Raw genomic sequence first — 23242 nt, forward strand, 5'->3', positions numbered from 1 at the left:
AGAGGATCTCGGATCTATGCTGTAGTCTTTGGGGAGAGGCAGCCCTACTTTCACTGTATAAATATAAACCAAACAGCAGAGACAGGAAGGCTTCTTGAGAGGTCATTGAGCGATGGACATTACATATGTTTCTGGCTTCTAACTGGAGTCCTGCAATAGGCTCCAGCCATGCCCTTTGAGTCCGTCCTTATGGCCCTTAAGATAACAATCAGGTTATTTGAGTGATTGGAAAAAACAAGACTGTGATTAGATTAAATAATCAAAAGATTTTCATTGAACAAGACAAACAGAACACAGGCAGTAAAGGCTTAACATCTAGCACACAGCATGTATGTTTATACACTTCAATTAGTTTAATATAGCAGTGCATTCTTTGACTATGGAGAACATGTCCAAATCGTACTTCTAAAGCGTTTTTTTTTATCTAGTTGTCCCCCTTTTTAAGAAACGAAATGGTGTAACCACAATTTTGGCAAACTTAAAATCTTTTAAACTTGCAAATATAATGAAATAAACAATAAATATACACAAAACATACTTTATACGAGGCAATAATAATAATCATAATAAATAGTTTTTAAGTTAACAATAAGTTAAAACTACAAGCTTAAAGTCGCCCAAATAATACAAGTTTGTTGGCGCTATCTTGAATTTTTTCTGTTTAAATTATTTTATGTTGCAACAAAAGCTACCACAGACTTTTACAAACACAATTAAACACAGTTTGATTGAAATAAAAAAAAATCTAACTAAGTCTAAAATCTGCATACACTTTAAGAACTGCAACTAATTAAATAATGGTATAAAAAATAACAAATTGTACCCAACCAAAGCAACCAAACAAAATCTTTGACCAATGTGTCTCCTCTATGGTAACATCAACAACACAAAAATGCTAATTTAACAAGTGAGTCTTGATATGTAAAGTAAATCGATAAATCACAGGGAAAAAAAAAGATATTTGAAACTGACACGGGCTAAAACGAATGATATATAAGACAGTATTCCTTTCAAGGTCTTTTATAATTGCTTCGTAAGGTCAGCCAAATATGCAGTTTATATTAGCTTGTCTGGCCTGAGCAACAAATCGGGGCATAGGAAGGGGATTATGGACATTTAAAAATGAATCGATTAGATCAAAGCTTTCATTGCTTGTTAGATGCCCTTAATAATCTGGCTATTTTCTTCTTGTATATTTGATCGTTTTTGCTCTTCTGCAAACCACTTCAGTGTGACGTTTAATTTGTTTTTTAAAAAATATATATCATTTGTTCTCAGTCAATATAAAAACAAAGCACATTGCACTTACTGTTCCATAGGAAAGGTTGTTTTTTTTGTCTTTTTTGTTTAAATGATTATTGTTGCTGTTCAAGCGGTGTCGTTGGGTGGTCTCCTGCCATTATCCTGGCTTTCTACTGTTTTATATTATGTTAGTGATGAGGGTCTGTTTGGACTGTGTGTGACGGCTCCATTTTGCACTGATTTGTTTCTTGTTAGACATAGTAGACTGGACATGGCTAGGTCAACAGCTCTAGTTAACATTGCCTATTGTTTCCATTTCAAGGCCAGGCCAAATGCTCACCTCCCCTGTGCTACCTATTCTCTTGCATGGCCTGAACTTAAAATAGCTACTATTAGTCCTTTCATGTGATTAGCACTGCTCACACCACCAATAATCATTTGGATATAATTGGGAATGAAATGGTATGATTAATAATAATAATTTTGAAAAAAGTCCATGGTACATTTCCATCATGTTGTAATATTTCCAGTTTGAAAAATCAATAAAAAAAAATTAAAACCACCCACTATCAATATTGGGGGGTGGGGGGGGGGGGGTCGTACACTTGATATTTACTGTTTGTTTTGTCGGGAGGTGATCTGATTTCACACATTATATTTTATATGACTTTTTTATTTATCTTGAAGCCTATATGAAACGTGCAAATGGGGTTTGTTGCTACTTTATATTTTATTTGATTGACATTAGTTTTGGTATATGCACAACTGTGATGCTCAAAAATATTAACATAAGTTAAAGAGGGTCCATATTCAATAAAGAGTTACGTTTAGTGGAACAATTGCAGTCAGGATAATATAATTTTGGCCTTGGTACCGCCTTGCCATATAATTCATTGGCGGAAATTAAATGTACCCAATTGCGATGAATGTGAATCAATGTTTATTATGAATCTGCCTTTTTTAACCTTTCTTTTTGCAATCTGCCATTATGTTTTTTCCATCTGGGCAATGAAACTGTCTCACTGCAGCTTAGTCTGGGATTCTCAAGTCAAAGCACTTTTAGCTCACTGCACCATCATTGTAGCAACACTGTACACAACCTAGAGATGAGAGAATTGAGTGTGAATGCACACTGTAAAGTAAAGATGTAGAAACATCTATCAGGTTTTAACCCTAACTGTTTAACTTGTATGCATCAACTTTGTTTTTTGTTGCTAAGTCTCAATTGTTTTGATATGGTTGAACAGTTAAGTTTGAGTTACAACTTTCCTTTGCCCCTTCCCTAACGCCCACCCGTACACCGCATGCCTTTTACCCCCATCGTTCTGCAAAGATCCGAGGGTTTAAATAAAAGCCATGCGATCGCCCCAATTTTTCCAAGCTTAAGAATCTGTAAAAATTCAGCACAAGGTCTTGTTCTTTTGTATGTATAAAAATAGATTTATCTCTAATGTAATCCTTTCAAAGAGATCGTCATCCTCTTTGGCTAACACAGCGTCATTTAGAAAAGCAAAAATGTCTTGAATATAGTTGACCTTATTTCTATTCTCATGTGCAGACAACTTGGTATTTGAAGACAATACCTCTTCCCATGGTAGATCCTAAATTAGGTTTCTTAACACATAGTTCAGCATGACAGGTTGTAGTTGGCATAATGTTCCATCAGTGATACCACCACAGATCATTTCCATGCTGTTGGGTTTAGGGGGGAGGGGGTGGGGCAGATACGCTAAGATATACTATATTGGTGGTAGTGCATGAACACAAGCATATTTTAAGACAGTCCTTTAAATTCTGGGCCTGATTTGTCTTTGTCCATTCCAATTTTTACAGAGCAAGAATTTTAATCTGAGAAGCTTTTGAAGGGTTAAAACCAAAACAGTTTGGAGAAGCCCGAGGAGCTGGCAACAAGCTGTTTTCTCTAGGGCTCCCTAGTGCTAATACGATTATTGTCAGGTGGTCATTGTTCAGATCCAGGGTGTTGGAACAGCAGGGATTTTCATTTTGCTGTATGCATTTTAGTTTTAAGAGAGGTTTTCTTATTCCACGTATAGATATATAAAACTATTGCCTCGTCTATGAGAAAAGATTGTTTTTGAGCATCAGTTTAAAGACAAATACTGGTGTTCTTGAGTTTTGTATAGATCTTTTGGCAAATTTCATTTTTGTTTTTATACAAATAATCAGATGCCTGTTTAATCTGGGAAATCTTTATACATTCTGTTGACGTATATTTATGTTATTTTCAGGTCGTAATGTCTTTACAAATGTCAAAAAAGTATTCAAAAAGTGGAAAACCGGTATTTGTCTTTAAATTGTCTTGTGGTGGAAGAGGTTTTCCCTGCCTTTCTTATTGTAATTATAAAAACAAATGATCATTATCATCTGGCACAATGCAGAGTCTGCTTGTGTTTGAATTCAATATGTGAATAGATGACATCACTTTGATGGGCAAATATTTGCAAATCCTTGTCAATCTGTTTAGATGTGTGATAAATTGTGTGATTAGTGAACTGTTGTAGTTGGGAGATTTTTGAAGGGAAGAGCATTCTTATGGCTAATCAGGCTAATCATTTCTGTGACCAGTATCCATTTGTTAACCTCAATATTGGGTCTGAGCAAAAGCTCTCATATGGTAGAGAAACTGTCTATACACTAGGCACCACCTAATGCAGACTCTGGAAACAGCAGTCAAAGATTCTAGAAAATGCTTACATACTCGGCTATTATAACCACCTTAAATATTGAATATATAGTTATATTTTAATATACGTATATAAGAGAACACTGTTTTTTAAATTTATTTTACTTTGATCTAAAAAGAATCGCTGATTCAAAATGCCCAAGTGTAAAAAAGTGACAACATCCTCTCCAGCAAGATGACAGGAGAGATGGTGGGGGTAAGAGTTTGGGTAAATTGCACATAATCGTTCATTTAGAATTTTGATCGTTTTGTTCAGCAGTTATATCATTATTTGCCTGAATTCAATCAAAGCACTCCGCACACATTCTCTGTCACATTCTTTAGACTGTCTCCTTTATATATTCCTCTCATACCCACCCCCTATAAAGACCACTCATGCCTACTAATTCAATCCAGGCAAATATGGGGAAAGTGTAGCATGTTGTGTAGAAAGAAAAAAAAAGGAACAACTCCACTATTGAGTGTGTTTTGAAACTCTGACTTCTGTATCTTTGATTTGAGATATGTCTCATTGCCTGGTGTGTATGGACTCGTGTGTATGTGTGTGTTTTGCTAGAGCATGTCGGAATTTGAAGGGCTTTTATGAATGTGTGTCAGAGAGAGAGAGAGATAGATAGAGAGAGAGAGACAGACCCAGTCGAGGCCCGTGTAGCAGTGAGCTAGCTCAAGTACTCTAAGCAGAATGGAGGAGATGATGTTGGTGGTGGTGGCAACCCATCTGTCTCAGGCCTTGTGCTGCTTGCTGGTCTTGAAAGACACCTGCAGCACGCGGTCGCCCAGGCGGTAGCCGTTCAAGCTAGCGATGGCCATGGCCGCCTCGTCGTAATTGGTCATAGTGACAAAGCCGAAGCCCTTACACTTGTTGGTGGTAAAGTCACGGATGACCTTGACGTTAGTGACGGCACCGAAGGGCCCAAAGAGCTGCCACAGCACGCTCTCGTCCGCCTCTGGGGACAGGTTGTACACGAAGATGCACCAGCCGGCGCCGGTGGGCCCTGTGAGGTTGACCCCCGCCAGGCTGGTCATGCTGTCAATGGTGATGGGGGAGAATCTGGGAAGGAGAGAAGGAGAACTACCATGGGTGTCATTCTGAAGTTCCACACAGCATCCAGCGCTCTATACTGTCTCTTATGGCGCGTGTAGCTGGGAATACACGCTAAGGCTTTGTAGTCATGTACGGAGTCAGGGGACCCCCATCTCCAGCCCCCACGGCTGTGTAAAGTAGATAAATATATGTGTGTGTGGGCACCACAGTGGCTGCAAACTACCTGCTTGCATGTAAAATAGCACTGCGTGCACTGGCACATGGACGCCCACACAAACTGCATATTTTTTAGTCAATGTCTCTGCTGACCAAAGCCTCTGTAATAGTCAAGACACGTAAGAAATCACTATGTCGGACGGAAACCACAATATCGAACAAAACACAGAAACCTAGAGAGGGATGAAAAGCAAATCAGAATCAAATCATACGGAAAAAAACCAGAGCAAACAGAGGAGACGCAAACGGAATCTGGTATGTATCCATGCTGGTGGAAAAAAGGGACATTAAAGCAACTGAAACTGACAATGTTAGTTCAGAAAGAAATACAGGAAAAAATCAGTTCCATTCATCAAAACGGAAAAAAGGAACAAAAGGGTTTCAACCAAGCCATGCCAGAATACCCTGCTGTCAGGTGCCTGTCTGAGACGCTACTCTGCTGATAGCTTTCGTAGCTTCACATAGGCACCGCCCAGAGTGAATAGGAAATTAGGGTCTATTGTCTTGCATTTTTAAAAGGAGGTCAGCAGGTGGTCTTCCAGGCACTTTATCTGAGGATTGATTCTATTTTTTTCTGTTTTTTTTTATGTGGATGCTTTTGATCGTAAACCTTTGGCATTTACCTCTTGACTCCGTAGCTGGCGTTTAGTAAATTGTCGAGTCTGCAATGCAAAAAAGGAGAATGAAGGGGATGGAGAAGTTAGTGGTGAGCTCTGCAAGGACGGGGGACTTTCACTTCACATGCAGTTCCCTCTCCAAGCTCTAGAGGGCACCCTTTACATTGCAGCATTTAATGCACAATGCCGTCCAAAGCATCCCAGCATCAAACTGATGATGTGGCAACGGCAGTAACCGCATTTGAGTATGCATCTGGTTTGGAATTCATCTTTCAGCGATAATTTAAAATCTTCACTTCATTGGAATTGTCTTTATCCTGAAATTGTTTTGAATATGGACTTTGGATCACTCCACTTGCTCTCTGCCATCTAATTCTCTGAGGCAGATCTAGCTGAAGTGATGCGCTTCAAACTGATGAGAATTAATTTTGTTATGCCGAGTTGTAAAACCTCTAGTTTTCAATCTGAGCACGGTCAGATAGTACAAAATCCTGACTGCGCTAATTCCACAAAATGCCTACACTTTAAAAAGTAATACACCAGTTAGCTTTAATTTGATTTGAAAGAGGTCAACATGATGTTATTTAAAACCAAGATTTGTCGTCCTTTTATAGTTATTGTGCCAAAATCTGGTCTCTTACATTGGTTTTGTGCTGTTATTTGGATCTGGTCCCTTTCCAAATGGAGGGATGATGCTGCAGTTTCGAAGAAAGTCGGAGAGAAAGAGTAAGAAGGAAACAGGATGAGCACCATTAACCTCCCTCTACATTGAAAAACTTCATACTGTATGTTTAATACTTCAGTAATTTGGTTGTGTTCATTTAAAATAACTCCTTATTCGGTCGAGATATATATTACCAAATACATTAAAATAATGTCCTGTGTTACATGACGCCACGGGGAATCGGTTGGATGGCCATTTGAACTTAAACGTATCCAACGGTTACCGTGATTTATCCTCAAGTGCAATCATAGGGTTTTTCCCCACAGTGATGTGTATTAGTAGCAATGGCGTTGAGGCAAAGGCCCATCCCATTTCTACCTCTTACCCCTTCCCCTTCCCCCTCCCCCCTTCCCCTTCCCCCTTCAAAACAAGGAGGAGGGGTAAGGGGAAGGGTTAAGGGGTAGAAATGGGATTGGGCCAAAGTGTCTGAAAGGTGGCCGGGCATGGGGGGTTCAGTACCTGAATCGCTGGGTCTGGTGGTGGAGGGGACCCGTGTAGCGGCGTGCGGCCGTCTGGTACAGCTGGGTCAGCAGGGCCTGGCCCGTCTTCTGACTAGGGTTGTTGGCGAACTTGACGGTGATGGGCTCCGCCGCACCCAGGGGTTTCTGCCCGTTCAGCCCCTTGATGGCCTCCTCCGCCTCGTTCCGTTTGTCGAACCGGATGAAACCTACTCCCCGCGATATGCCTGCTCCAGGTTATGAAGAACAAGCCACGTTAGTCCCTGTGGGGTGAGGGGGCACTGCCCGGGCCACAACGGCCAGCCAGGTCCAATGCTGTATCATAGTGGCTAGTTAAGACTTTCAACACAGGGATGAGGACCCTAGGCTAGACCGGGGGGACAGGGAGGTCATGAAGTAAGTCTGTACCTGTGACTTGATCCACGAGAATGCGGGATGTGATGATGCGTCCATACTGGGAGAAGAGCTGTTCCATGTCCTTCTGGCTCATGGTCTTTGGGAGGCCACTGACATAGAGGTTGGCGTCACGGATGGAAGCCGAGCTCGGCCGGGCATATGAAACCTACGACACATGAATCATTAGTAAGAACGGTGAAAAATGGAACTAAGCACAGCAAGAATCACATTAGCCTTATACAGTGTATGTGTTTTGATTTGGATTAATAACACTTTCTCACTTTTTCCTTTTCCTTACATATTTATTTACCCCCTAGTCTTAATTGAAATACTGCTCCATCTCAAACGACCTGTACTGACAGCATTATATATATCTTATAGGAACTACTCTCCACAATAAACCATCGGTCATTGACCACTGGATATGAGCTTGTCTTTCAATGCCTGGCCATTTTTTGTCTCCCCCTTTTGTCTTTCAGTCCCTTTGTCGTCCACATTGGGCATCCCTGTGGGGAACGGTGTGATAGTGACTGATAGCTAAAGTTATACATTTATACGCGTCGGTGTGTGTGTGTGTGTGTGTGTGTGTGTCTGTGTATGAGAGCCAGAAGGTGTGTGTCCATGAGAGATAATGTGAGTCGGTGTATTGTGAGGGTGTTTGTGTTGTGTTGTGTGTGAATACGGTGCGAGGGTGTGAATGTTGCCTGAGATAGGCCGATCGGCACCTCCCTCTGCCTGCCTTTTTCCTTTGTCTCTATCCTCTCGGGGAGAGCGGCTCCACTGGCAACCAGCAAACAACCTACATTGATCACACGGTGTGTGTGCCGTTCTACTGCTCCCCTTATAAATACACCAGCATACACACTATGGACTTATAGTTTAATTGTGTGCCGATACCAATCACTTTAAATATTGAAGTAAATCTTTTGCGACTAGGGTGTTTAAAATAGGTGTTTTAAATAGAATTAGTCAATTGCACAGACCCTAAAAGTAAACATAATCTATTGTATTATATCGTATATAGCATATAACTATAGTATTACTATTACTAATAATAATATTATATATATAGTAATATCTATAGTAATATCTTTATATATATATTTCTAAACATAGAAATACATATATGTATATATATATTTTTTTTTTTATATATATATATATATACTGTTATTGCATTATTAAACAGCCTTCTTTCGCTGTCACACATTGACATTTATTTGAGTTGTTTTCTTTAGTATTACTCCTCAATGCACCCAGCTGCGTTGCCCGTGTCCGTCAGGGCTGAGCAGCAGCCTGCGTGGCGGAGATAGACAGCCTGTGCATCAGGGAGAGGGGATGTGTGGTGGACTGATTAGGGTGCTGTGGAGGATCAGGGGGGAGTTGCTGCATTTGGGGAGCAGAAGACTGCCCTATAATTAACCCTCTCCCTGTCGCTTCCACAGTACAGATGGTGCCTGCAGCCCATATGGCTCTAATCCTGTCATTGACATTCTGCTCCCCATGCAACGCCCCCCCCCCCAATACTTTCTCCTGCACAACCCCCACTCATCCGTAGACCTCTGCTGATGGCTTATGATGTGGAGTCTGATATTTGCTTTGTCATTGAGCTTAGTCTATCATTATTTGTAGATTCTTCATTTTTTCCTAAGCCCTTCCTTGGGCTGATGATCAGTGGATATGATCTTTGTTTCATAAATCATAACATCCAACAAGTGATGTTACCCAATCACCATCTTTACTGTTTGTATGCTGAAGTTACCAATAGTCTTGCCAAGATCTTAATACTCGAAAATAGTTTTTTTCTGGATGGGTATCCAGATTTGTTTGTGTTTTTATTTAAATTGATACGCCAGAATGATATTAGTCAAAATTACTATCATGCCTATATGTACTATATGTTCCCTTTTAAATAAAATCATCTATTCCTGTATCCCATCTTGTGGAGCGCTTGTGTGTGTGATTATCCAGAAGTCAATAGGTTCACTTTGTACAGCTGGGGCTCGATTTCCTGGCCGGCTATATTTATCAGACATTCAATCCCTCTCATCCTGCTCCTGCTTCTCAATCTCTGATGCACTTCTGATCAGGTGGTGGGAGGGGGACTTATGTCAAATATTCTGCCTCCCCCCACTCCTATTCTTCTCTTCATCACATTTTGGCTGGACAAAGGAAGCCCCTAATTAGCTCAGATTGGTGGCAGATGGGGTAACCTGGACTGACCCGCCATGCCCCACCGTCGGCCTTTCTAATTACATTTCCATCACAATCATCTCTGCGTGCCGCCTGCCCTCTTGCTTTCTGACCTCCACTCCCTCTCCCTCTCCGTCAATCCTTCGCTCGCCTCTCACTTCCTTTGTTCTTGCACACCACTCCCCTCTGACTCCTGCTCGTTTTTTTCCCCCTCCTCCCTCCCTCCCTCCTTTGCCTCCCTCCCTCACGTCTGTCACGGTCATGGCCTCTCTCCGCACACACCCCTCCGACACACTTTCCTCCCAGATCGAATGAGGCGTTTTAAGAGGGTGAATAAAAAGCAGGAAGAAGGAAGCACTTACCTTTATTGTTTTGGTCTGCAGTTTGAGACCATTTAATGTGTTTATGGCCTTGTCCGCATCGTTGGGGTCCACGTAGTTGACAAATCCGTAGCCCAAACTCTGTCCTGAAAACGACGAAATGATTCGTAACATGTCAATATGAGCGATTCCCCGAACCCTCAAAGCTATTGCACTCAGACATACCATGAGTTGTTGAAATGCTCAAGTGATCGGCACCTGTTATCTTGTCTCTGACTAGTTTGCAGGACTCGATTTCACCGATGCTGCCAAACAGACTCTTGAACTCCTCCTGGGTCATGTTCTGGGGCAGATAGTTGACAATCAGGTTGGTTTTGCTGTCATCTGTAGCACCGTTGGTGCTGATGACTGGACCATTGGGAAGGCTAGTTCCGCTCGGACCGTTGGACACCTGGGTTTCCATGGTGCTGATTATCTGCTGATGGAGAGAGGGCCATTAGTTCCAGCCCACACAGGAAACATTGAGGGAAAGGTTTTTGCGCATCAATAGTGCCGTGGTTGTTATTTAGCTGCATTAATGCACATGAAACCGATAAACTGGATGCATTGGTGCCAACATTTAAATCGCACTCAGCAGTAGGATTTGGCCACAGCCTTTTGAGTGACGGGTTAACTGTGCGGCTAGCAGAGAGCCGGATATATAAAAATCTGATTTGCTATTTACACAGCCCACTCCCACTCCCCCCCCCCCCCCCCCCCCACACACCACCCCACCACAGCTCTCTTTCTTCCCTCCTTCCTTGCCGCCTGCCTCTAGTGCTGCAGATGTCACAGTCCTTTGCCTTCCCTACTACTCCCCTCCCCCAGCTCCTCTTCCAGGGTCAAACACCATTACGTCATTGGACAGTTAGATGATGGGGATGGGGGGAGGGTACTCGCTGGCTGAGTTAACAGACAAAAGAGACGGAGACATTTGTCGTCTAGCCTCAATCTTCTGATTGGCTCAGAGCTCTTTCTTGGTGTTTTTTTTGTTTTGTTTTTTTGTCTGTGCACTATATACTACTGCGCCTCACTTGTGTGTTTGTCGCTCTTGTATTCTTTGGTTTGCTTTTTATTTTTCAGGACACTGTGTTGCTTAATATGATCCAGAGGAGATCTTTTAAGAAACCTTTTAAGAAAGAAATTCTCCCTAGTCTCTATTATCACCGATAACCTGCGTTTATTGTAACCATGTTAATAATACAGAGAACATAACAGAGCTCAAATACTAGTGGGAGATATGTATCAGCTTAATCTTTGACCAGATGGTAGCTAATTTAAAATTATCTCTGTTGTCTCTTGACTTTAATCAAAGCTTAATTTAAATGAATTTTACAAAAACAATGATTAATTATTGATTTAAAATAGCTCTTTGTTTCAGTTACAAATGCAAATGAACAACTGACAAATATGTGCTGCTTCAGGTAAGCTTCGGTATATGTGAATAATACTAGCAACTGTCAATAGTATTCTATTCTCAAGTATTTATTTTTGTTGAAACCTAAATGTGTTCCAGCGCCCTTTGAAGACGCAAGTTAGAAACACGTATATATCAGGGTGTGGCCTAGCTCTGGTTCGATAATCGAATTGAAGTTTATCATTTTAGCGAAGGCATGTTTACAGTTTTTCAGTTTTGTTTCTGTGCTTTTATCATGCGGTACAATTTAGCATTGCTCAGATTTTCCCCCTATTCTCTCCTAGCTTTCTTTTTTTGAGCCTTGGCTATATCCAGGTTGCCCAGGTAACAGACACTCAAAGATGCCATTGTTTCTAATGGCATAACTACTTGTGTGTGTGTGTGTGTGTGTGTGTGTGTGTGTGTGTGTGTGTGTGTGTGTGTGTGTGTGTGTGTGTGTGTGTGTGTGTGTGTGTGTGTGTGTGTGTGTGTGTGTAACATCCATCTAGGAAAACATAAATGCAAGGCAATGCTTTCTCTTGTGGTGCATAAAGTGTATATGGGTTTGCATGCAATATAAGTCAGATTGACATGTGAAAACATCTGATAGTTACTGGAGCTAGGGGAGGGGGGGGGGGGAGAGAGAGTGAGAGAGAGAGAGAGAGAGAGAGAGAGAGAGAGAGAGAGAGAGAGAGAGAGAGAGAGAGAGAGAGAGAGAGAGAGAGAAGAGAGAGAGAGAGAGAGAGAGAGAGAAGACAAAGAGATATACACACAGCCACAGAGATGTATAGCAGTCCAAAAATAACGTCCAAGCTCAAGGCAAGGCAATCTAGAATCTACATTATTTAGGATGTGTTGTATTGTCAATTAACGTTGACAATTTTGAACATTTGGACAGAAGTGTGCTTTATTCATTGTAAGGGGGCCAATTTGTTGTACCGTGATCTGATTTCTGAGATAAAAAAAGAATGTATGTGTATTTATGAGTCTGTCCCAAATATGGCAAACTTATCATGGAGGAAAATCCTTTTCAGGACAAACTTGACTTTCCAACTGAAATATCTGCAGGGAAGCAACTAATGTAGTTAAGTGGATAGTTCCTGTATAGATGTTAAGGAATAATGTAAAAGGGGCACTTTTCAATGATTAGGGTATTTCAAATGGTTGCATACATTTGCTTTGTAAAAAGGTGCTATGTTGTGAAATTATACAATTGTATAATCATACAATCACAAAATTGCAAGGGCCCTTTAAGCATTATTTTTTATGAGATAAAATGCCAATAGGCATACTCACGTCATGAAATCATCATTACTTAATGAGTGATCAGGCCGGGCAGAAATGTCCTGTGTTGGGGTCTGTAAGAACGCCCTCCATTTTTTATGTACTGCCTCAGCATCGCCTACACATGGGCCCAGACTTGCATGCAAACAAGAGTCCTGCCTTCCCTGCCAACCACACATACCACCTACACACTGTGTGCTTTTCAATTAGAAAACACTGAAGAAATGGCATGGCTAAATGCTAATGTTTTTGGTGTCGTACTTGTCGTCTGTTTCTGTTTCGAGCATTGTGTCGCCAAAATATTAGCGTTGATAGAATTGATCGACATTGATGCTATACAGTGCACGTATAACAATTGAATATTAGGTCTGTTATATTATCATCTAAGATTGTATTGTAACCCAAATATTACACATGCATGGTTAATAATTGTATCCACTGCCATTTCAGGGCACTTTACACTAAGAGTCATGTTTTCTTCCATGATTGCATTTTACCATTTGTGTCGTAAAACATAAATATATTTTATTAATCAGACAACACTCTCTTCATATAGGGCATTGTTTCGGACTGAATACTGGTGTGGAGTGTAAATGAGCCTTCTAAATAAAACAGATTACAGGATTATCCCAAACAAAGGGCATTAGCCACACTGCAGTTTAAGGGATGACAATGGCATATGTCAAGCAACACAGACACAGGAATCACCACTGGCAGCTCTGCCAGCGATTTCTCTCCGTCCTTTACATGAAATACGTTATTTATGTGTATAATATTTACTACCAAACATATATTTAAACGCTCAGACATCGCCACACATCGAGTACCACTAGGAGTGGTTGTACTCGGGGCGCTACCCAGCGTGCTGAAAAGGGAGTGGCCTTCGGACGATTCCGTGTGAGGCCAGAGAGCCATCGATTTTGTTAAGCCCATCGAGTCCTCTAATTCTTTTTACACCTTAAAAACTTTTCTGTCAACAAATGACAGTTTAGGTCATTTTTCAGTATTCCATTTTTTGCGGGTAGAATGACATAAATCAATCCCCCCAAATAAGATCAATTGTTTTGTGTTACTTTTTAAAAAAGCGAGTCGTTCTGCTCTTTCTCCTACGACACGGAGCGCCTTTTCCTTTCCGCTGAATAAACGTATTGAAACAAGCAAACAAAAGAGCCACCCGTTCCTCCTCTTCTCGCGCGCCGAGACTATGGCAGCACTATGAATATTAATGTAAACAGTGGCGCTTTGTGTCGTGGCGGCCGGGGGGGTGCAGGACGCTCCGGGGACAATGAATGTTACAGTCGCCAGCGTTGCTCTCCTCGCTCGATAAAGTCAACATCTCGATAAAGGGCCACGTTTTCAAATAGCCATTTTCTGTTTTTCTGTCCAATCCCACTATTCTTTCTAATCAGATGAGACGATTATTTATTTCTTTGCCCTTTTTCTGGTGGAAATGGACGGCTGTGTAGACAACGAGAGGGCCTGCAAATGACTGCTTACATAACTACACACAGCTTTGGGCTTAATTTGCTTTCAGTAAACACGTCTCTGTCGTTTCACTGCAGGTAAACCATATAGGCCATCTATATAGCCTACTGTAAAAAATGAAATTGTGCTACCAAAGGGCAATATTAACCACGCAATTCCTATAAACGGAGGACATATCGTTCAGTTCACATGGAACGGCTCTACCGTTGTCCTTGAATTGTGTAAGGGACTCGGAAAGGTTATCTGACTCAACGGTTTTATTTGCTTGGCACTGCGGTATAGGCATGCTCACCGAGGACTGCAGACCATGTGGAAGGGGGGCTGATCAAATGGCTTTTACTATGGGCCTGCTCGACAGACTCAGATTCGATTCACTTCATAAAATGAAAATATTATTATGGGCCTAAACGTGTGAACATTTTATTGTCAAATGTTGATGTTTTTTTTAACTTAACACCACCAACAAAGCCATTCGATATAGTCCCATTTTCAATGCGTAGGCCTATAGGCTTTATTATTTACACCGCAATTCTCTTATTTTATGTTATTTTACGCAACGCACGTGTTTTTTTCTCCTTATCGCTCTGAGGTGGGCTATAGGTCATTCACATTTCTGGATTTTCCTTTTTTTACGTGCATGAAGCAACTCATTGCCTACAAACAGCAGAGCACGAGGCGCACGCGTCCTGCCGGTTTCTAGTAAATAAACGGGCATTAGATCCAAGCTGTATTTCACGTGTAGCCTTTCCCACAACACACCTTCACCTCATTTTTACACGGTTGCCTTCGCTGCACACTACCGTCTAAAATAAAATAACCCATTCCACCTGCTGGCAGCTGGAGCCCGTCAATAGGCCCACCATGTCAAGTGCTAAACAAGCGCGGGGCATTTGTTCAGATGAAGGCTTTGAGGCCAATCGCCAGCGCGTGCCTGCTTAATTCTGTGTGCTCGAGACCAGCCGAGACACGCCCAGTTCGTCCATCCGTCGGCCGCTTCGATCAAAGCTAATTAATCACCGTTCCCGTTGTCCTTCCATCCAACAAGGATGGACGATTCGAACCAGCCACGCGTGCTATGCGCTAGGCTATATGCGCTCAAAACGGATAGGCCTATTGCACCTAAACGTATATGTGCGCGTGTCCCTTTTCGAAAGACTCCCAGACAACCATTTCCTTTGGTCGCATCGCAACGAGAACCCTTAGGAATTTTGACTTGCCTGATTCCATCCAAACCAATGGGTGCGTAATCGCTCTCACCCCACCCCCCCTCACCCTCCCCCTGCTGAAGTGACTCGACCCTTTTTCTCTTCCTCTTCTCGATGGCCCTCAGCCTCCGAGGCATCTTGTTTTGTCTCAGAAAGCCCTTTTCGAGCATCCTTGCACTGCACAAGGAAAAGAAGCCCCCCCCCCCTCGCTGTCATTCCGTGCGGCCTTAAAACCCTCATAACGCCCAGCTGCCTTTTAGCTCTCCCGTACCCTGCAGAATTCCTTAACCTTCAGCAGAGCGTTGTGGCGTTAATCTCAGCAGCCGTATACGCTTCAAAACAGCGACGCGTAGTTATCTTCATTTACTATTCCTTATTCGCCAACTATGTACGCTATCTAAAATGGCAGGGCTAAGATTGAATTCGTCCTCGAGACGCAGGTTGAAGCGCGGTCGCGCGTGGCGCATCTGTCAGTATTAGATTACTAATTGACACTATCGATCGTTAATCCGTTTAAAATAATAGCCCAGCTTTACACTTTGGACAAAAACATAAGCCCCTAACCTTCAAAACGTTTTCGAAATGAAAGCCACATTTGATATTGATACATATACTGATCTAAAGTGGTGATATTATTTGCAATACATGTGAATGTTACAATGCGTGTTTATACTGTATTATATATTCATCAACAACAATGGGACCGCAATGTATGTTGGCCAACAAGGATATTGTGAAATTACTCCGATCATATGTTGCCTACAAATAGAAAATAAGAAATGAAGTCATACGTACAGTAACCATTCTTGACGTACAATAAAAGAGATATAGGTCCTTCTTTGCACTGGTCTTGAGGCTGGAGGTTGCGTGTGTATTGTGTTCTATGGCCTTAATATGATATGGCTTTTAGTGTTTCTGGCTGGAGTTGCCGTGTCCAAAGGAAAAGAAAAACAAAAAGAAAAAAATGAAAAAAATACAGTTCTTCGCCAGAGGGATCTCAGCCCTGGGGGGATTGTAGATGTCCTCTGTATGGTAGAAATAGGGAGGTAGAGCTTCTCGTTCAGTCTGGAGACCAGGAAGAGCCTTCACTCCAAGTGGTGTGGACGGATCGGGGGGGAAGAAGGAAAAAAAAAGAGAAGCAGTGTTCCTCGGCAGGGTGTGTCCAGGGGAGGGTGCTCTGCTTTGGCTGCTTTTGTGTGTATTTCCCTGCTCCTCTCACAGTCTCCTTCTGTGCCTCTGCTGCAATGTTCTTCTTTTATGCATCCTTCTGGCTGGCAGAGCGCGCCGCTGATTGGCTAATTGTGCAAGAGGAGGGTACTACACGGCAGCCATTGCAATGCGCTCCTCTCGCATCACTCCCCTTCTCCCCTCCTCCCCGCTCCCCCCTTCAGGAGAGATCACCAAGAGCCCCCCGCCCCCCCCCTCCATCCTACACTCTCCAGCCCCTCGCCGCCACCGCACCCCCTGCCCCTTCATCCCTCCACTCCCTCCTTCTTTCTCATTGCCCTTCCTTTCTTCCTGCCCCCCTCTTAACACACACATGCAGAGCTGAGTGAATAGGGCTCCACCTGCACTTTCAGAGCAGATGGGTGCAGCAGAAGACAACAGCCTCCTCTCTCTCTTTCCCTCTCTCTTTCCCCACTCTTTTTCAATCCACATAGCCCTTTCCCTTTGTGGCCTATCGTCCCCCTGCTCTTTTTTGAATATATATATCATACATATGTGTATAAAAAGAGAGAGGGATAGAGACACACAGACACACATACTGTGATTTATGTTTAGACAACAGCTCTCCTTCCCCCATGTTTTCCATTAATGAAAGTTGTGTTGTGCTATGATGACAACAGTGCATCTGAATCATCATGTATTTAAAAAAAACTTCAGTGGTAAAGGAGAATAATGTGTTAAAAATCATGAAATCTGTTGTGCAAAATAACCTCATGAATGAGTGGATAACTTCCTCAGCTCTCATTGGCTCTCCCGCATCCTATGCAAGGCAGATGGCTTACTATAGTCAGGTGCAGACATGGAGAATATCAAATTAGATAACGTCTGAACGTATTTACGTCCATCCAATCCATTCGTGTTCGTTCATGGCTAAGACACGAGCCGTCGTTTTTTAACAAAAAAAAGAAAAGAAAAAAAAAGTAAATACTGACAGTGATTTTGGGGGATTTTTTTTTTCACAAATCTAAGTATTCTTAGGCTGAGGAGTCCTCATCCTCTTACAGCCTCCACCCTGTTTCGCTAGCTTTTTTCGCTGAGTGCTCCCTGAGACAGGCTGTTTGGTCTCATCTATAATGCATACCCTGCCCCAGGACATCATGTGTGACAAATGACCTATTTCGGTGCAGCAGACCCCCAAAGGGTGGTGACCTGAGGGGGGGGTCTGTGACGTCGCGTGCGTGCATGGGTGGGTGGGTGGCCAAAGCGTGTCTCTTCAAAAAAAATAAATAATAATAATCAGTGCATGTTTGATTTGTATTTGGCTGTATTGTGCTTGTGTGCCTGTCTGTCCAGTAGCTGCTGCCTCTTGTCAAATAACGAGAGACCCGAGCACAAGTGACAGTGTCTCGCCACAGAATGGCCTGGCTGTTGTGTGGAGAGGGAGATAACCGTGCAGTTAATGTTGATCTCAATGCTTGAGGAATAGAAAAAAGCAACCCTCTCCTTCCTTCCCCCCCTCCCCCCTCCAGGCTGACCTTGAGAAGTCCTCTGGCTTCTCTGACTCCAAAAGGGCTGATGCTGGGAGTTTTTATTTTCATCATTGGCACCCTCCTCCTGCCAATAGTGGCCAGAAGTTAAAACCAGGATACCATAAAAAAAAAAAACATAAAGTTACAGTTAAAACCATAATTCTCTACACTTCTTCATAATGTTCCACGTGTCTTTAGAATTACACCTTGTTTTCTGTATATCTCCCTTCATTTTTGTTTCCCTCTCATTGTTCCGCAGCTGTCAGTATCTGGATGTGGACCCCGTCTGATATTTTACATAATTGCCTTACATAAGTCGCTCGCATTGGCTCAGAACTTGGGATGATATTAGCGAAGATGAATATTGCATGAGCAAAGCACTCGTTAAGCGTTAATAAGAGGATGGAGATGGAGCCCCTACTGTCACTCAGCCGCTCTTAGCCCCGCCCCCACCAGCCTGTCAAGCAGTGACTCAACCCCGCCTGGGTGCATCAGGGCTTTGGAGCCAGTTTGGAGGGGGGGGGGGGGGAGAGAGAGGAAGAGAGAGCGATAGAGAGGGAGATCAAGAGAGGTACGAGAGAGATATTGAGAGAGAGAGAGAGAGAGAGGAACACAGAGACTGAGAGAGGGGGACAGAATGTGTGTGTATTACTCAGAGCGTGTATGTGTGCATGTTTAAAAGGACAGAGGGAAAGAGTGAGAGATTCACTCATTAGGTGCTTGTGTTTTTGCCTGCTTTGTTTGCTGAATAAAAGCGGCTTTTGTGATTCAAAGCCGCCCGGGCCCATTGACTGACTGCAGCCCCACTTACAGTTCACACTTAGTGGGAATAAATGGGCTTAATTGTGACCTCTGATTAGAGCCTCGGTCGGTAGAAGAGCAGCTGAATCCTCCCTGGGCCATAAGAGGGCCGTCTGAAGCACCCATTGTGGTCCGCAAAATCAAAGGATCAAGTTTTTGCATTTCGCTTTTAAATCCTGTGTTTTTTGGGGTGGTATCTTTTCTTGCTGACTGTTTGTCCTATTCTTTCAGTGCGTCTTTAAGATTGGTGCTTAGCTGTCCTGTTGCAATGGTTCTCCCCGGAGTCCCAACAAAAACTTTGCTCAGGCGCCCCTTTATCTTGTATTGTTGTTGTCGCCCCAAGTGTTTAGTTTCACCTTTTCTTGGCACGTCCCAAATCTCCTCCTCGCCCTTGAGCCTTGACACACTTAGACGACGTACTTAAGCGTTCATCAGTGCGAAAAGAGAATCCTTGTGTTAAGTATTGCTAATTGGACAATCAGCATGAAAGATGCAATCAGCAAAGACACAAAAAGTAATTGTGAAGTTATTTTATCAAACAAGGCAAAATATAATAAAACTTTCCGAAAGATAAATCTACTACGAGGATGGTGTCAAAAATGAGACCATAATTATCGAAAAAAAATGGTCTATTCTAGTTCTAATAGCTCATCATACTTCGGCCACTGTCAAGAGATTAGCGTGAACCAAATGCTTCCTACATCAAAGTAGATGCCTTCTTAGTTCTGCCAGGAATTGCCACAATTTAATATGGCGGCTTCTGTTGTTGTAGCATGTGCGTCTGTGCGCGCAGCGTGAGTGACACTATGAGTGTGTATTTGGGGGATGGGTAGGCAGAACATGTCCTAGGTTTTGCTTAGTACTCTTTCCAGTAGGCTTAGAAAGCTCCCGGCGATTGGATTTACACAGTGAAGGAGGATTTATTTATCTTTTCAGGAGGACATCCAAAATGAAAGGAGTCTCATTTTCTTTAAAGGGCATTTGTTGATAATGGCCACATGTGTAATTATGTTTATTTTTTGTTGTGCATTTTCTTTTTGTTCTGTGGGTCCGTCTCTCTCTCTATAATTCACGGTCACCCTCCCTCTCTCTCTGTCTATCTGAATATCTCTCTACTTCTCTCTCTCTGTCTGGATGGGTTGTCTCATGGCTATTATTAGAGTGAAGCGGCGGGTGGGAGGAGGTCTGTAGAGTAGGCGCCTCTTGTCATCTTTTTACTTATTGATTATATCCTTTTTTCTTCTCCTCCATACATCATCACTTGAATCATCCCTTTTGCGCCCTGTTTTACTGTTTGACGAAGGCACCGACTTCTTTGTATTGTGGGATGATTTTTGTCCTGCATTGGAAAACCAAAATGATTTGTTATTTGCAAATGTAACATTGCAACATTTCCAAATTTGACTCATAACATTCGCACAATGTCAACTCAACTCAAGTCAGCATTTGTGTGCCAGTGTGTTTGTGTGCCTGTGTGTGTCTGTGTATGTTTGTGTGTGTGTGTGTTTGTGTGGATGTGGATGTGTCTGTGTTTGTGTGTGTGTGTGTGTGTGTGTGTGTGTGTGTGTGTGTGTGTGTGTGTGTGTGTGTGTGTGTGTGTGTGTGTGTGTGTGTGTGTGTGTGTGTGTGTGTGTGTGTCCTGTATTATATTGGGACCACCCTGCCCGGTACAGGCACCATGTGTTACTCCCAACCATGGTAGCTATTAATCTTTCATTTTGTCCTGTCTGAGTTGCTGTCGAGGGACCATAAGCATACAACACTTTCAGACAACCCTCGTTTTTTCCACACTCAAATTTCGACCCCTTTTTCCCTGATCTGACTAAAGTAAGAAAATTCCAGAAATGTGGGAGACGCAAACTCACTCGGAATGATGAAAAGGAATTATAAATGTCTTTCCAGCGAAGATTTAGGCTTCATGGATTATGTAATCGCTGAAATAGTGAATTGTTATAAATTATAAACACAATTTATTGCTCTATTTATTATGGAATATGTTGCGTGGTGGTTATCTAAGACATTACCAGTCAAAGGAAAACGATTAAACACGCGCATAGTTGACGGTAGGCCGGAACAGAAAAAGAGAGTAATATTTCCTAGAAACATGCACTTGTTTTCCTGGTCCCCTCCATTTTATATTTTACCCCTGCGATCATCATCCTCCTCTTTCAATCTTTTGCTCTGCTCTCACTCCCTCTCTCCTTTCCTTCTCCCCACCCATACTCAGCCCTCCCCTGTCTCAGTAATAGGAGCCTTAAAATCAATAGCACATTAGTCCTGCCGGAAACTCCACTGGAATTAAATATGAATGACTGAGATTGCAGCTCTACCTGCTACTCAGAACGAGATGCATGATGGCACATGGGAAAAATAGTGCTTTTCTCCCTCTTTCTCTCACCCTCTCTCTGTCTATGTCTTCGGTAAACAGTTAGGCCATTTTGTTTGGTCCTTCTTGCCTACTAAATCATGGTATTAGTCCTTGTTGTGTTTAGTCAGAGGCTATGTGTGGCATTGCAGGCGAAGCAAGCTGCATTGTGGGAATTCTCTTTTTTTCCTCTTTTGCCTTGGTGCTGAGGAGTGACCAGTCGCAAGGCGATGTAATTGAACAGAACGGACAGACGCATGCGCACACACACGTCACACCCCCGCGACCGCTCAGGAGGCAAGCGGAATCAAGTGACCACACCCATGTGCTGAACACAGAGGCAGGCGTTGATTTGAATATGAAAAGGGAGCTCTTTTCTTCCCTGTTATTTCCAGATTGCATTTCACCTTTTGTCACCACTTACCTCCCGGCGCATTGTGTTCTCCCCCGTGTTTCATTAAAGCATTCTGTACATTAGAACGATTAAAACTGTTGACATGCAAATTCCCTCCTTTGGGCACTCCCAATCCATTTGTGTTAACAAATGGAAATGGCCGGCCATGCGTAGAGTGGAATAATTCTCCTTTTGAGTGCTATTTTGCTTAAAAGCATCATTTGCGGAAGGTGATTGCGAGCGCGTGCTAGTGGATGTAATAAGAGAAAGAGCCCTACTGTACCGCGGATGCTATGAGGAAAGGACAGTGGTGGTGGTGGTGGTGGGGGTGTAGGTGGTGACTATAGGGGCCCCATTACAGCAGCGAGCTAATATGCATGCATAGAGGGATAGAGAGGCAGTAGGTTGCATGCACAGGCTATATTTTCCATCACATCAAAGATGAAGCCGTTTGTGACAGATGGACTGATATTGCCCCCCCCCCCCCCCCCCAACCATGCTCACTCCTCCTCGACAGATGTAGGGGGAGGTCCACGGGATACTTCTCTTTCTTTCAATTGATTTGGGTGCCTGAACCCTTAGGGACTGCAGGGTGGTGGGAAGGGGGTGTGTGCATGTGTGTGTGTAGGGGGGGGGGGGGGGGGGGTTGGTAATAGCAATGTGGGCTGTAGGGGGAAAGGGAAGGAGGAGGGGGAGCGGGTGAGGTATCTCATCCTGCAGACGCGTTGAATGCAACTCAAGGAGAGTAGAAGGGGAATGGTAAACATGTTAGTTGTTGTAGGCATATATCTGCATATATTCACAAACATGAACCATCTCTTTTCGTGTGTGTGTGTGTGTGTGTGTGTGTGTGTGTGTGTGTGTGTGTGTGTGTGTGTGTGTGTGTGTGTGTGAGTGCGGTGATGGTGATGCTGATGCGAGCAGGGAGGAGAATATTTCCATAAATCCTAGTTAGTGACTGACAGCAGAGCGAGCACCCATCCATGTAATGTAAGCCGAGGTTTAAGTGTGGCTTGCTGCTCCTTGTAGCTGTGGCTGCTCCTCTTCAAATCCATGCCTGCATCCCAAACACACTCACTCACTCTCTAACCCAAAAGCCAAGTGACCGATAGTTTTATCATTTAGTCACATGTAAGGTCATGATTTCAAATGACTGCTATGAATGGGAGAGGGGAAGCTGGTTAAAAAACCATATATCCGGTCTTTCTAAAGTAATTAAGCAGGTTCTCTTTTTCTTTTTAAACAAGCCTGAAGTGATTACGTAAGTCGTCCCTTCCTATCCATAGGATAAATTACATTATGGGACCAACAGCTGTCCTGGAACAGATGCATCTTGCTGCTGCTGCTGGGGTTGGGGCTGGGGCCGGGGTTGGGGCTGGGTCTGTTCGCCCTCTGTCCCTGGAGGGGAAAGGTCAAGCCAAGTGTGGAGGTTCAAACGGGGGGGGGGGGTGGGGGTGGAAAACCCGTACCCTGAAGACGCTACATGTGGTGCGTCGAGGCGAACTAGCAAAAGAGCATCTGCCTGCCCCCTCCTTCGTACAGGGGGAAACCACCATCACCACCAGGAGATAGAAGGGCAGATTAGCATTAGCATTATTGATTACTATTGTCAGTCTAGCCCGAGGTAATTCCTCTATCCTCCATTGACACCAGCGTGAACAA

At 43.1% G+C, this 23242-nt stretch overlaps 1 protein-coding gene across 4 annotated transcripts; it reads right to left on the minus strand.

Annotated features, from left to right (window-relative positions):
* Window positions 1-4332: 4332 nt before the first annotated feature.
* elavl3 (ELAV like neuron-specific RNA binding protein 3) lies at window positions 4333-16525 on the minus strand. 4 transcript variants are annotated; one of them, XM_056607184.1, is made up of 7 exons: window positions 16120-16525; window positions 10174-10390; window positions 9958-10061; window positions 7415-7568; window positions 7008-7233; window positions 5831-5869; window positions 4333-4997 (listed from the first exon to the last, which is right to left on the minus strand). In XM_056607184.1, exons 1-7 carry the CDS (start codon window positions 16126-16128, stop codon window positions 4670-4672), a joined length of 1077 nt encoding a protein of 358 aa, XP_056463159.1. In that variant the 5' UTR covers window positions 16129-16525; the 3' UTR covers window positions 4333-4669. The 4 variants fall into 4 exon arrangements, with proteins under 4 accessions (XP_056463159.1, XP_056463150.1, XP_056463141.1 ...); XM_056607175.1 differs by having other exon boundaries at window positions 7008-7236; XM_056607166.1 differs by having other exon boundaries at window positions 4333-5018; window positions 7008-7236.
* Between the last annotated feature and the right edge of the window lie 6717 nt (window positions 16526-23242).

Source organism: Gadus chalcogrammus, chromosome 2 (genome assembly GCF_026213295.1).
Source record: "Gadus chalcogrammus isolate NIFS_2021 chromosome 2, NIFS_Gcha_1.0, whole genome shotgun sequence".
Lineage (NCBI taxonomy): Eukaryota > Metazoa > Chordata > Actinopteri > Gadiformes > Gadidae > Gadus > Gadus chalcogrammus.